General features: G+C 38.8%; 1 protein-coding gene across 1 annotated transcript; it reads left to right on the top strand.

Moving 5' to 3' along the window:
• The first annotated feature begins 315 nt into the window (after positions 1–315).
• Positions 316–10,157, top strand: gnmt (glycine N-methyltransferase). The gene is made up of 6 exons (XM_080871035.1): positions 316–673; positions 2,878–3,005; positions 3,822–3,935; positions 4,454–4,596; positions 7,202–7,323; positions 8,564–10,157. The coding sequence occupies exons 1-6, from the start codon at positions 465–467 to the stop codon at positions 8,733–8,735; spliced, it is 888 nt and encodes a 295-aa protein (XP_080727161.1). The 5' UTR covers positions 316–464; the 3' UTR covers positions 8,736–10,157.
• Positions 10,158–14,678: the final 4,521 nt, after the last annotated feature.

Below are 14,678 nucleotides of genomic sequence, written 5' to 3'. Positions count from 1 at the left end.
CGAGTAAAACCTTACAGGTAATGGGCTTCGTGAGCTCTACTTTATTTTAACATTATACTTAAATACTTCTCCTCCAACGTCAAACATAACTTAATTTTAACTTGAATATGCACGTGTATTTAACTTTGATGGAATACAGTGTGACACTTATCCTGGAAGGTAAGTTCAAAGGGAAAAATGAGCAACCTAGCAAAGCTTCACTCGAGTGACGTATTCCAATGCTAAACTGAAAAGGGGCGGGTCCCTTGAGGTTATCCAATCAGAAAGTAGGCGGCAGTCCTCGACGGCGTGTCATTGGCTTAAAGTTTCTCTCTTAGGTTGTTCATATAAATAATAACATCTCGGCTAGCATACCTGTCAGAGAGGTAGCGCGTTTCCTCACTCAGTTAAAATTGTCCAAAGTTGTTTGTCCGCTCGACACTAAGGTAGAGGTAGAGGTCCGGGCAGGGAGAAGCAGCGGCAGTATGTCGGTCGATAGCGTGTTTAGGACCCGGTCCCTCGGTGTGGCAGCCGTAGGTCTTCCTGATCAATACGCCGATGGCAAAGCAGCGAAAGTGTGGCAGCTGTACATCGGAGACACGAAGAGCAGGACGCAGGAGTACAGGAGCTGGGTGGTGTCCCTGCTGAAGCAGCACGGGGTGCGGAGTGTGCTGGATGTAGCCTGCGGAACAGGGTAATGTCAGGTCAATTTAGCAGTTTCATAGTGACACGTCTGACAGGGGCTTCAGCTCTGCTTCATCAAAATCCACTTACAAATCGTTCAACTTAGTATGGATTTATAAATATGATCAAATAAAAAAAAAAATATAAGCAAAAACTTTAAGTTCTGAAATTTCCATAACAAAATCTTAAATACGGCTTTATCCAAGTATCTCGAGCACGCTTTTGTCAATGGTTAAACTGATTTAAATTGCATATGCCAAACAAAAACCTGAACTCACAATGATACAGCAGGTGAACAGCTGCTGATGACGTCATAAAACGTGCTGATTCAGACTGCATTATTGCTTTTCAGATTTGTGAAAAGGTGTGACTCTTGTGTGATTCACAGTGATTGTGCAGCTTCAGAACAGTTGTGTAGGCGTAGCTGATAGTGATGATGGTGTTTGCTTCTTTGCTGTTCTTGATAGATCTGTAGGTAAAAAAATAATGTGATTTCAGCTCACATAGGCCTTTTTGTACTTGTACCCATCTTTATAGCTGTTCAAGTGAGTTTGACGTTTGTGGAATTTCAACTCACTGACCCTTTTTAACTCGGGACAAAATCCGGATTAAGCCACAGAATAATGAATGAAAGTGCAGAGTTGCACCTGATCCTGAGCCACGTCCTGCCTCCTGCACTGGTCTGGACACAGCAGGTTTACACATGCTGGTTAAATGTGATTCAATTAGAGAGGCGTAATATGTCTGAGACACAAGCTTGTAGAAGCAAGTGTTGTCCATTTAAATTTCCTGTTTCTAAAGCAAACTAAACACAAGCGAACCCTAAACTTGCATTTAGTAGGTCAGTGGGTGATGAACTAGTGCTGGGTAGTCGAAAGGAGTTTTTTCTGGTTTCCTGCAGTCTTTTTTATCTCCCTTGATACATTGACTGTGCTTTCACACAGCAGCAAGGCCATTGCCTAAGCACAGACAAGCAGACCATAAATGTCACCTCAGCTGTTGTTTTTCTCATGGAGAATTTTCACTGGAGATGCACTATAACAATTTTATTATTTGATGTTTATTATAAATGTATCTTCTTTTTTCTTTGCTCATCACTTAGCACTCATTTCAGCTGCTAATCAACATTACAGAGCTTATAATGTTCATGTAAGAACTGCAGTCATTTCCATAATAACTCAGCTCCATATATCAGGCCGCATGGTTGTTTTCCTGCGGTTTGGAGCACCCCAGCACATTGATTCTGACCCGATACCCTAGTAGTGGTGCCCCTCCATAGTGCAGCAGCCTCGAAGTAAACATATTCCTCGTGGATCACGGTTACAAATAGCTATTTTTGGCAGTGTGTTTGTGATGCTTTCTAATTCTGAGAAGAAGCTTCAGGCTGTGAATCACTTTCAGCTGAACCTGTGAGAGTTTTTTAATTTAGGATTCCATAGGTTCTAGCAGGAAATCTTATGTATAACTGCAGAATGGATAGGCATACAGACAAATTAAAGGGGAACCATGAATCCCTGACTTATACCTCAAGGATTATACTGGATCTGTTAAGCTGAGGCCTTCACAGTCACCAGACTGAACACAGTTGAACCAAATGAAGGACCATCAGAGTCCTTTGAGACTTGTTGCCAAGATGAAATCTAAAAGATATGAATTTGCTTTTAGCCTAAGACTGTTTAATCCAAATCTGAAAACTGGCTGTTCTTTTTACGTAAGCTTTATTTGTTTTGTTGTTATATTATCTTGTAGTTACCCAGTAGATGTTAATGATTTCTGCATTATTGTCCATTGAATCCCTCCCCCCTGTTGCACTGAAACACGTCAGTATTGTTTATTATTAACTCATAAATTGCCGAGAAAACATTTTTGGAAGTCAGTCAGTAGCATCTATTCAGGCTGTGGTTTGGCCCACAATCACGTTTTCCTGTCAGGTTTTCAAAATAGGAGTAGCTTCTGGCTACTATACAAATCATCTCTCCTTACCTGTGACAAGGTTAGTATTCCTGTCTGTAGTGAGACGATAAGCTTATCAACCTACTACTAAACCACATGTAGTGCAGTCACAGCAAACACACACTCGCACTCAGACTTGATCAAACTGGTTTTTTAGGGGAAGATGACAGCAGGGATTACTTCAAAATCAAAACACACCTACTGCATGATCCTCACAGGTCAGTTGTTGTTTTTAATGTATTCATGGATTTTGTTTTCTAGGATTGACTCCATTATGTTGGTGGAGGAGGGGTTTAATTTAGTGAGTGTGGATGCCAGCGACAAAATGCTCAAGTATGCACTGAAGGCGAGATGGGACAGGAGAAAAGAACCAGCTTTTGACCAGTGGGGTATGAAAATTAAAATATATTTATTGAATCAGTGAGTTCCACAGATTTAGATTCTATTTGTGCCAGTAATCAAATCATATTCGCCAAGCATTTTGTGACAGTCTCTTTGTGAGCCTCTCGTCCTCACGATTAGCTCAAAAGTCCACCATCTTGGACTACAGCTGGAGACGGCAGCCCTTGTTCTTCTCTGTGACCTCAGCAGAGCAGCACAAGCTGCAGGTTCTGATCCCCAAGTGGAACATAAGAGCAGAACAAGGACTACAGAGTCAAGCTGCAGTACAAGTTGAGCTGGAGCAGCTCCAGTCATGGGATGAGATCCTCTCCAGGGAAGCAGCTAAAGGATATTGAAGCCAATGAGCCAACTGGTAGTTAAAGCATAAGACAAGGGCCAAGGCGAGTTGCCAGGGAATTGTTAACTAGTAAATTGATCTCTCATATGAATCAATGGAAAATAACCTTAAGAAGAAGTGACACAAATGAAGCATTCGTCAGAGAATGTGCATCCTAGCATAAAGTTAACTTAATCAACAGAGCAACATCAGTACAAGTGATGGCAGGGTAAGCTTAAAGTTGAAAAGCTAAGCAATCAGTATGACATTTAGTCACGGACCTCCTTATAGTAATAAAACAAAGACTGTGTGGTGTTTGTTTTGCATTGGCCGTCATGCCTGGGTTGCTCCCAATAAAGCCCTGTGTGTGGGCAGCACTCAGAGTTGTTTCATTTGTCTTAAACTGTTGCAAAGTGCACATGTTTGTGGTGATATCTACATTTCCTCAGGTGACCTCATGTTCTGCTCTTTTCCTTCTTGTCTTCAGTGATTGAAGAGGCCAACTGGCTGACTTTATCAGAAGACATTCAGAAACCAGGAGATGGTTTTGATGCTGTCATCTGCCTCGGCAACTCATTTGCCCACTTACCAGACTTTAAAGGTACACAAATAATAAAAGTGTTGTTAATTTTATAGGTGAGCTTAAGGGCTTTTCCTCTGGGCCTGTCAAAACATCTCATTATGCCTGGACTTGGCAAACGTAGGCATTAGAGTTTAAAGGTATGACCTGTCTGGGTGCACCTCTGAACACACCCAGCGATGATGTTGCAGTGCCCTGGAGTGCTCTTTCACCTCACTGTAGCAGGGTGTAGAGGCATGGCAAGCCCATACAGGATCTGTCTCAAAGGATTTATCCCACAACCTTCGTCCCAGAGATTGTCAGAGATATTAGAAATATATTTGTGGAAGGGGGAAAAAAAGTGTCCAAATAATTTTTGCCTTGTCAGAATGATGATGTGACTCATTAAATTGCCATGTGATTACTCCTGCATCCATAACTCAAATCAAACATCTCCTTGAATCGATGCACACGCCTTTGCCTTCCAGTTTGTTACCATGTGTTTAGCTGCCAATTTGATCCCTTATTCATGCACTCAGTCGTGCTGTTGTTGCTGTTAGGGGACCAGAGTGACCAAAAGCTGGCCCTTCGAAACATCGCCAGTATGGTCAGACCAGGTGGGGTCCTCATCATTGACCACCGCAATTACGACTACATCCTGGAGACCGGGCGTGCTCCACAAGGCAAGAACATCTACTACAAGGTACCAAACATATACCAATATTGGATTTACTGCAGTGATTATTCTTTTTACAACATAATTGCATAACAGTGTAAATACAGCTTTTAAGAACTCATGGTGGAAACTACAGCCTTCAGGCTCACGACACCTGCTTAGTTTGGAAAGGTGAAATGCATCAGTTAACAGTCGGTGTACATTTTAGTCTGTTTTTCTTAACCCTTTCCAAAGTACTGCAGGCTTATGGCAATTGAACAGTTTCAGATATTTAAATTTAATTTCAAAATATTATTTTAAATTGAATATTATTTTAATTTGCTTGTATATGCTCCTATAGTTCGTGGAGAGAAAATCAGAATCAGCAAAAATCTGTTTCGACGGGTAAAATTTAGAAAAAAAAAAAAATGGACTCAGCCAAGAAAATTGGACCCGGTGCCCCTCTGCTTTTAATCCTTTGGTAAATCACTTCTGGGATTTCGCTCTAGAGACTGCTAAGAGAAGCTTAGGATTGTTATTTTTTGGTACGAACCCAAAGCACACAGCAACATATGAATGATTAACCTTGTGTTGTGGCTGCGCTGATCACAGACGTTCTGTCTGCTGCTGTTTGTTTTAGTCATTTATTCTCTTTTCAAGGATGACGGTATGTTTGATTGAACCTCTGAGAACAGATACACTGTTTAGTTTATTCAAGTTCAAAGAACTGGATCTATTTCTTACTCAGTGGTGTCTAGAGCCTGACCACTTTATCAGTTGGCCAATATTAGCCTTTTGGTGATCTATCAGCCGTTAAATCCATCCTGTCATCCATTCGCTGGAGCCTATACAGCCCTTAAATTAAAATTTAAAAGGTAAAGAAAAAATTGGAGAGACACCCTCCAGCCATCTTACGAGTGTTGATATTGCATAATTTGTCCACCAGAGGACACTCTGCAACTTCCCTTTTGGCAACAGCAGCTTGGGCAGCACAGCTATCAGCTGATCTAAGAAGACTTGGGGATAAGATAAATGACTACATGTAATAAATATTAGAGAATCTGTTCATGCATCTGAATATCAGATTGTTAAATCTCCAAATATTGATTTAGCTCTTCCTACACTGGCTGAGCTCTTGTGGTGTCTAACTGCTTGTTTATTCTTGGAAATTATGGAGCATTTGGACCTGGAAATGGCTGATTACATCCTTCAACGGTGTAAAAGATGGACGTAGCTCCTGGACGTCACCTGTGAATTTCCCACTTTGAAGCCTTGAGACGAGCATTTTTGCCATTGGTGTCCTTTTGCTTTGAAATGTGCTTTGAAATATGCAAAATTCACTTAATTTTTAATAAAACTCAGTGATTAAAATTGAATTGATAGAATTGATCAGAAAGTAATTTACAGAGGTCAGACCTGAAATTTGTTTTCAGACTTTTTACAGGACCGGAAGTCATTTTGCAGCCACAGTTGGCGCTCCCCATTGGTCCTTCAAATGAGTGCAGGTTTAAGGCACTTCTGTGTTGGCTTCACTTTTCAGGGCCTGAAGCTACATCTGTCTTTTATACTTTGCTGAATGTGAATTAGTCATACAACGTGCAGTTATCTATTGGCTTTTTCTCAAATATCATCCTTATTTTATTGTCATACAGATCATAAGTTTTGGACTTCTCTCTCTGCCCAAAAAGAGAATCTGAAGTTTGAAGCCATTCTTCAGCCCTCAGTATGGATGGCACAAAGAAGCCCGTTTTTAATCTTAATTCTCTGCACAATCTGGTCTTTTATTGCTTTGCGAGTAGTAGTGGGACAGACAGTATTGTTTAAGAATGGTTTATTTACGCCATCCCTAGCAGCAGCTGGCTTTAAGACTTAAATCCCCACACGGAGCCTGACGGATATTGTGAGATTTTCACTAAAACTGGTGCAGGAGAAACAGAAGGAAATGTGTTTGGGTTTTCATATCATTTTGGCAAATGGGGCAAAAAATGGATGAAGTCAGGAATAATGAGTAAAAAGCCCTTTGGGAAGACGGGGAAACAACATGACTGAAAGTACACGTAGCCTCTAGTGTGCACATTAAGTGGACACTTCTGTATAGATTGCATGTATGATTTTTTTTATTTTTTTTTCTGTCTCATCCCCTTTTTTTAACCTTGTGTTCACATAATTCAGACAATCAGCCAGGCTTGCATTTGGAATGAGCTCAGATATGAGATGTGGAGAATACACAACAGCAGGTCGTGACTGTAGGGAGCCATATTTGATTCAAGATGTTTGCATTAAAAACAACGTCCATATTCTTTAATCCAGCCAAAGCAGGAAGTATCCAGCTGGAAGGCCTCAATATAAATACTACGTCAACAATTGCTAGTTGGCAAAAATCAGCTTCTGATGCCTTCGTAATCCCTGAGTTTGCTCTTGTGCTCCAACACTGAACCAACCAAATCTTTTTTTCCTTTCATCAGTCTCTTCTGTTCAGGCTGTGTTTGGACATCATAGAAGAAAATGAGGATAAAGTGTGTGTGTGTGTGTGTGTGTGTGTGTGTGTGTGTGTGTGTGTGTGTGTGTGTGTGTGTGTGTGTGTGTGTGTGTGTGTGTGTGTGTGTGTGTGTGTGTGTGTGTGTGTGTGTGTGTGTGTGTGTGTGTGTTGCAGAGTGACCTAACTCAGGACATCACCACCTCAGTGTTGTGGGTCAACAGTAAGCCACATATGATCACTCTGGACTACACCATCCAAGTGCCACAGGCCACCCTCCAGAACCTGCCTGAAGTTAGGTGAGTCGGGCTCTGATGCTGCTGCAGAGCTGATAGGAGACTGAGCTCACACCTCATACATTATATCTTGATCCTTTTATGGGAGACCTATTCTAACTGGTAGATCTGGACAATACATTATACATTTGTCATTATAGCATCTACAATTTCATGTCTTGTATGCATTAAATGCAGCTTTTACTGTATCTCAAATCTTTAGGTTTACATTGCCTTGAATATTTTTGCTTTCCAGCCATAAACTGTAATGTTAATTCATTAATATGCTAAAAAAAAAAAAAAAAAAAAAAAGTTGTCTTACATTCACTTTAGATGGTGTTTAAACGTCATCAGCAGGATTGTGGTTTTGCATTTTCTAATTAATTTTCCTCTTGATTTTGACTTTATTCTGAATTCAGTTTATTTTCAGTTCTTTGAAAATGTTTAGTTTTAGTTAGATTTTTATTAGTTTTAGTGTTATTATTGTTGTATGAAGGCTTATGTCAGAGGCAAGAAATAAGAAAATCAGTACATGAATAAAAGTGCATGACTTTTTGAAAGCAGTTTATTTACAGTCTTGAGACATCCATCACCAACTCATCAGGCAAACTAATCAAACGAACAGATACTAAAACTAAGGATATTTCCTCTATTTTTAAATTAAGTCATTTAGGCTTTAATTTTAATCAAAGATGTTTTTTATGTTTTGGTCAAATAAAATGTTTTCTTTTTTTTTTCCCCCCCACATTTAGTCTTAGTTTAGGGTAACCTTGGTTACTGGTCATGCCGCCACATTAGACTATATATATATATATATATATATATATATATATATATATATATATATATATATATATATATATATATATATATATATATATATATATATATATATATATATATATATATATATATATATATATATATATATATATATATATATATATATATCACCATAGCAACAAAAGAGCACAATTTTTCACGTAGACCAGTGATTAATCCTAACCCTCATCGGGCTTTATAAACATCATTCATGATGTGTAAATTATTTTACACCCGAGGTCGCTGGGCTCCATCCTCAGACACAATAACAGCTGTTAAACTGCGCTGCATTCCTGAAATCAAGGACAAATGGTCTGCAGTAGTGTTATTGTTAAAACTAAACTTTGATACTTTTAAGTATCACAGTTGAAACTGAGCTGAATCTCATAAATACTACCAAACTTCAGTAACTCTGGTGTTTTGCTCTGTTTGTGTCCTCCAGTAAATTCCGTTTGTCCTACTACCCTCACTGCCTGGACAGCTTCAGAGGTCTGCTGAACGAGGCCTTCAACGGCAAACTGGAGCACGCCGTTTACGGAGATTTCAAGACTTACGTGCCGGGCCAGTCTCAGGCTCCATGCTACTTCATCCACGTCTGTAAGAAAAAGGCCTAAGAGGAATACCGGGAGCCACCTTGATACTGATGTGCACACAGTGCTTGCAGGAAGGAGGGAAAAACATCTCTGCTTAAAAAGTCCCAATATATTAGCTTTCTTTCAAAAATATCACAACACACTTTGTCACATGGATACTGAAAAAAAATGTTGCTTTAAAGCAGTTTTTGTTTTTTTTCCCAGTAGCTTTAAATTAAGAGTACATAAAAAAAAAAAAAAAAACTTGTCTTTTAGGCATTTGAGCTGCCAAGACTCATTGGTTCTGCTAGTCGACACTGTTCATTCGTTTGACTTAAAACAGTTTGTTGTTGTTTGAAAAGCTACATTTACATGTGTCGGACCAGTGTTTTGCCCATGTCTGGTAGTTTTCCTCCAATGTGCATTCATGCGTTCATCTCTTTGGGCTGCTCTCTACATCCCGCCTCTTTGAACACATTTCAAAATGGTGCTGTACATTTGTGGTACTCCTGCTTTTTGTTGCCAAAAACCTACAAAGATGTATTCTTAGATGAGTGTATTTTGTAAGTTTACCACTTTGGTCTTAAAAAAAACATCTGTGGCTTTGATTACGGTGGCCTGATTTTTTTAAATGTATTTTCAACCTGGAAAGAAAATGCAGCCATTTTGGCCTTTTGCCTTTGACAGGCACAGATTGAAGATTTGAATTCAGGTAAACCCAAGAGAACGACTAGTAATAACTGTGAATCACCTCGACTTATACAGGAAAACCTCACCTGCCTGTTAGATCAGATTTCCTCTTCTTTAAAGGGTCGTTACAGTAAAGCCTCTCCTACCTGAACAGACTTTGCTGTAGAAATGTAAGTTTTGTGATCGGCTTTTAGACAGAAAGCCTTTAAATTTTGTGGAAACTGCCACTAATGAACATGAAGCAGGCCAGTACTGAGCATCAGCAAACATGAAACGACAATAAAAACTGGAGCCCCGACTAATTGAACCACGTCATCAAACAGAAAGATGACATTAACGTAATAAGATTATTACTGAATGCCTAACCTGCTTATCAACCAAAGATATTTAAGAATATTAAACTGTTGTCTCATGTAGACTAAGAAAACTCTGCACAGTAGATAATCTTCCATCATGTTTTCCACCATTAATTTACACTGCTGTATTATCCAGGTGTAAATATTTTTTTTCTGTATTTTTGCAAACTCAGTAGGGCCATTTTCACTTGAATGCGAAAGGAGTTCGACCACAGTGAAGTGAAATATTCTCACATCTCTGCCTGAGGAGCTTTGTGATATTGTGCTAGTGCTTCCTGTAGGACAAAATGTACGGTATGCAAAGTTCATGATTAGTTTAAAAGCAACATTAGATGATAAGGTGTTAAACATTTTATAAAATTCATTTCCTGCATGATTATCGAAATCTTTTGCCATAAAATAAAAATATTTGAAATAAGCACTGCTGTTTGTGTACACAATATTTTTTAGGACAATGCTAAAAGTTTGATGTTTGCTAGTGTAACATGTAACACAAGTACGAAGTGAAGGCTGCCGGGGATGTCATTAGCTTTGCAAATAATTAGCATGAACTGGTTCTTTGAACAGAATCTACCTTTGAGCGTGCGAGTTTGATGAAAATGTAGTTCATAGCTGCTAATTAATGGTCAGTAAGTGATGGCTAATATGAACGGTTACTGAAGTCCAGTAGGCTGAAACATTAGCATGATTGTTTTCAGAAAAAACTAATTTGTCAACTCTTAAGTTTTGTGTGAGCGCAGCTTTTTGTCTTCCCTTTTTAAAATAAATAAATAAATAAAAAATCCTTGGGTATTCAAGACTGGAGCTAAATTAAATGTAGGTATAATCAGGTAATTGCTGGAACATGAATACCTAAACTAAATATATCAATTCCTTCAATAGCTAGTAAGACATTTCACTAAAAACGAAATAAATAAATAAATAACCAGCTCAAGTGAAACTTGCATCATCAAAGTCATCTGACAGGTCTTTTTGAGACCATAAATGTCTCCTTTCATGTGAAAATAAAATACAAGTACACACAATGATTCTGTGTGTTGTAGACACTTTCAGTAATAAGTTAAAATAATTGCCTTATGTATGAATTTCTCAGTCGGTCATTTAGTTGTTGAGGAATTTAAGCCCACTCTCGTTTACAGCTGCTTCAGCTCACTGAGGTTTGCAGGCATTTATTTACACACATCTCTCTTAAGTTTAAACACAGCACTTGGAACAGGTAAAGTCTGGACTTTGATGACTGGGCCATTGCAATACTTTGATTCTTTTTTTCTTCTTCCGTTGTACATTTGCCCAATTTAGCCAAACATTAGCTGTTTGGAGATGTCCCCACATTTGACACTGGGACTCTTTGGTATACAGAGGACTCCGTGACAGCCTAGTGCCCAAATCACCAACCCTTTTATTTATCGTGGCGATCGTGGCTCAAGAGTTGGGAGTTCGCCTTGTAATCGGAAGGTTGCCGGTTCGAGCCCCGGCTTGGACAGTCTCGGTCGTTGTGTCCTTGGGCAAGACACTTCACCCGTTGCCTACTGGTGGTGGTCAGAGGGCCCGCTGGCGCCAGTGTCCGGCAGCCTCGCCTCTGTCAGTGTGCCCCAGGGTGGCTGTGGCTACAATGTAGCTTGCCATCACCAGTGTGTGAGTGTGAATGGGTGGATGACTGGATATGTAAAGCACTTTGGGGTCCTTAGGGACTAGTAAAGCACTATATAAATACAGGCCATTTATTTATTTATTTTTTTTATTGCCAAACATGGTGCTATCCATTATGATCAAGGATTTCCACTTCTGTCTAATCTCTCCAAAGGGCACTGTTATGTCCAAGTCTTGTGATTTATCCAGATAAAAGCATGATTTCAGTTTATCCTTTGCAAACCCACACCATACTGCCATGTTCCTTTTAGAAAAGAGGCGATCTCCTGGCGAACCTCCCAAAGATGCTTTGCTTGTCTTTTTCAAATTCTACTCTCATAACCGTTAACATTTAATGTACTGAGGCCTGTAGCATGTGAGATGTAGCTCTTGTGTTTTTTATACTCTGAGCATTTCACAGCTTTAACTTGAAGTGAGTTTGCTGGGATGTTTCCTCCCTTATTAAAAATCTAATTGTAGAATGACGGATTTAATCTCTCACCTCCAGTTTTCTTTTGACATGTCCGTTACACCAGGGATTTGTCTAGTGAGGTACTGCATGCCTTGTCGAGAGAGTCGCTGTGACAAACTGATACAGAGCATATGAATGTGTTGTGATTTATACACATTGTAGTCAGAAGTTCTCTAATCCACACAGGGTCAACGCTTCAATAGATAATCAATTCAAACATTTCCTTTGACTCTGCTGAAGTCAGAGGAAAACTGTCAAACAAGATGCTTTATTCCATCAAAATTAAATACCAGAGAAGAGCAAAATACAGGCTTGGCACAAGAGGGCAGCATCTCATTATATGATTCCCACAGACCCACGTCTTTCCCTCATCCAGCTTTCACAGTGGCTATGTTCCTCATCTGGATCTCATTATCACTTCATCCTCTTCCTTATCAGACTTTTTGTCTGCTAGCTCTTATTATCTGTTATTTATTGCCAGTCATTCTCACACTGGTTTATAGGGCCATTTTCTTTCCTTTGTTAGTAATCTTTGTTTCTCTTCTTTCTGCATGCTGAATTTTAGCTTCATACCACTTAGTTAAGACATAAATTTAATGACACTGCTCTAGTCTCAGTTTATTTTATAGCGAGTATGAAACTGATTTAAAGGGCTTTTTGAAATTTGCTTTAAATTAGCTTTATTTTTCTAGAAGCCACAAGATCCTGCAGCATCTTATTAAAATAGTAGAAAGTTAAAGCATACAGCTGTTTCTTTGTCTGGTGTTTTTGTCAAAGAATGACATTTCCTCTCTCTGTGTATCTGACCTCTGAACACAAACTTGCACACTATCCTCTAGCCATTCTTCCCTGGAGTGTCTGTATCACATCTTATGCCTGCAAGGCAGGCTATCAGACAGCCGTGCAAAGAGCTGATACACAAACCAGATGTGAAAACCGCTTGCCAGATGTGGCTGCTCTGCTTTGCTTTGCTGTAGTTAAGGGAGTCAAAGTGGTCAACCATGAATGGGTTTACTGGGGAGGATTGCTTTCACAGCACAGTCATTGGCCAAATCAAACAAAAGCAGAGGGAGCTGAGAGAGACCCATTGGCTGGAAAGAAGGAGATGAGTAATTACGATGAATAATGATTATGCTCAAGAGCCTTTAAAGGAGAAAAAGAAAAAGGAGTCAAATTAACGATTTATGCTGTATGGTCTTGTTAAGAATTTATTGAGTTGAAGAGAAAATAATCTTTCTCTGGATTTTCTTGGAAACATTAATAGAAGACAGACTCGAGGCACTTTCATGCCGAATTCTAGCTTTTGATGAAGGAGCTTTAGTCTTTAACATGCCCTTTTAGAAACCTGTTTTTGTCTACTTTAATTTTATCCAGCTGTTTCTTTGTTCATTTCCAGAAAATTATATGTTCAGTGACACAATGCAAGGTCAATACTTGTAGTCAGCTCCAGCTCTGGTATCTTAATTTAGTTTGGAATAATGAAGCAAGCTTCCCAAGCCAGTCTCCAATTAGTTTTGAGCTTCTGAAAGTGGGAAACTGTTAAACCTAAAGAAAATGTTAATCATAGTCCAAATATTTATGGACCTAATTGTGTTTTTGGGATAGAGGGACGCACAGAGCTGCTGTTACACTCCAGATTGTTACACCCATAACGTCCTGGAGGATATATTTTGAACCAATATGTAACCAATGTGTTCAATGTGTACTTTATTCTAGTGAGCACTGTAATACTTTCTCAGGTTTTTATATTTCTGTGACAGCTTCCAGATCAAATGTGGCAGATTAGGAAAACATACTGAACATAACCCAACACATTTGCCTTAATATTTCATACTGCAACTCTTCATTTACTCACATGTTTTTACGACACACTTAATGAATGTAATAATCTATAGTTATAATACAAGTATATTTAAAGCTGCAGTTATTGCCGTTTGTATGGAATCAGTTCCACAGAAAGCTTTTTAATGTCTTTTAGCTACTTAAACATACCATAAATATCTTTTTAAAAGATATATTAAAAAGTACTATATGTACCACAAATCTCAAAACTTAGTGGGAGGGGGAATAAATGCCAACACATTGTTTGGACATTGCCAATGTGCTAATGCTAATTGCTAATAACATCCCTTCAGCTTTGCTTAGTGGCCGGTAAAAATCCAATTAGTTCTTTGTTCTCTATTTCTTGTTATCATTATTTAAACCTTTCTTTGATTTCTTTCGTTTTGCTATTTGGGAGAGGATTCTTCCCATCCCCAGTCTTTGTGCTAAGGTAAGCCAAGCTAACAAGCCTGAGCTAGCTTTACATTTAAAGCAAGTTTTCAGCGTTACCCAAGACAAATAAAGCATTTAATATATAGACCGAAGTATTTTTTATGAGTGTGCGGTACCTGTAAAAACCATTTAAAAATCATGCTGTGTAGAATAAAACTAAAGCTCCAAATCTAACATGAAGTGCATAAATTTATACAGTGAACAAATTAGTGTTAATTAAAAATGGCTTCTGTTTTTAATGAGAGCTTTGCACATTAATAGAGATATTTCAAATGGTTCTCAAATAACGACTGACCCTACAAACAAAATTCTCTTAGGACTGCATATTTATCCAACACCTATTTTAATGTAAATCTAAACTTTAACAACACAATAGAATAACATTTCCCCACCTTTGATAAAACGTCACTGCTATGTCAAAATACACTGAATTTTAGTAATTCTCTAACATTACTGCAATGTCCATGTGTGGTGTGCGTTTTATATTTTGTTCAAGGCCACCACTTTGTAACGGTGCCACTTGAGACCAAAGGGATTCCCCACAGGCTGCAGAGTTAAAAATAC

The sequence above is a fragment of the Rhamphochromis sp. 'chilingali' genome (genome assembly GCF_963969265.1).
Source record: "Rhamphochromis sp. 'chilingali' genome assembly, chromosome: 21".
Taxonomy (NCBI): Eukaryota; Metazoa; Chordata; class Actinopteri; order Cichliformes; family Cichlidae; genus Rhamphochromis; species Rhamphochromis sp. 'chilingali'.
Note: the sequence above shows the minus strand (reverse complement) of the source record. Positions and strands in the feature narration are given on the sequence as shown.

Coding starts and splice junctions, on each gene's coding strand:
- gnmt (XM_080871035.1), top strand. CDS start 465: ATGTCGGTCGATAGCGTGTTTAGGACCCGGTCCCTCGGTGTGGCAGCC. Junction 3,006..3,821: donor ACCAGCTTTTGACCAGTGGG/GTATGAAAATTA, acceptor TCTTGTCTTCAG/TGATTGAAGAGGCCAACTGG. Junction 3,936..4,453: donor CCACTTACCAGACTTTAAAG/GTACACAAATAA, acceptor TGTTGCTGTTAG/GGGACCAGAGTGACCAAAAG.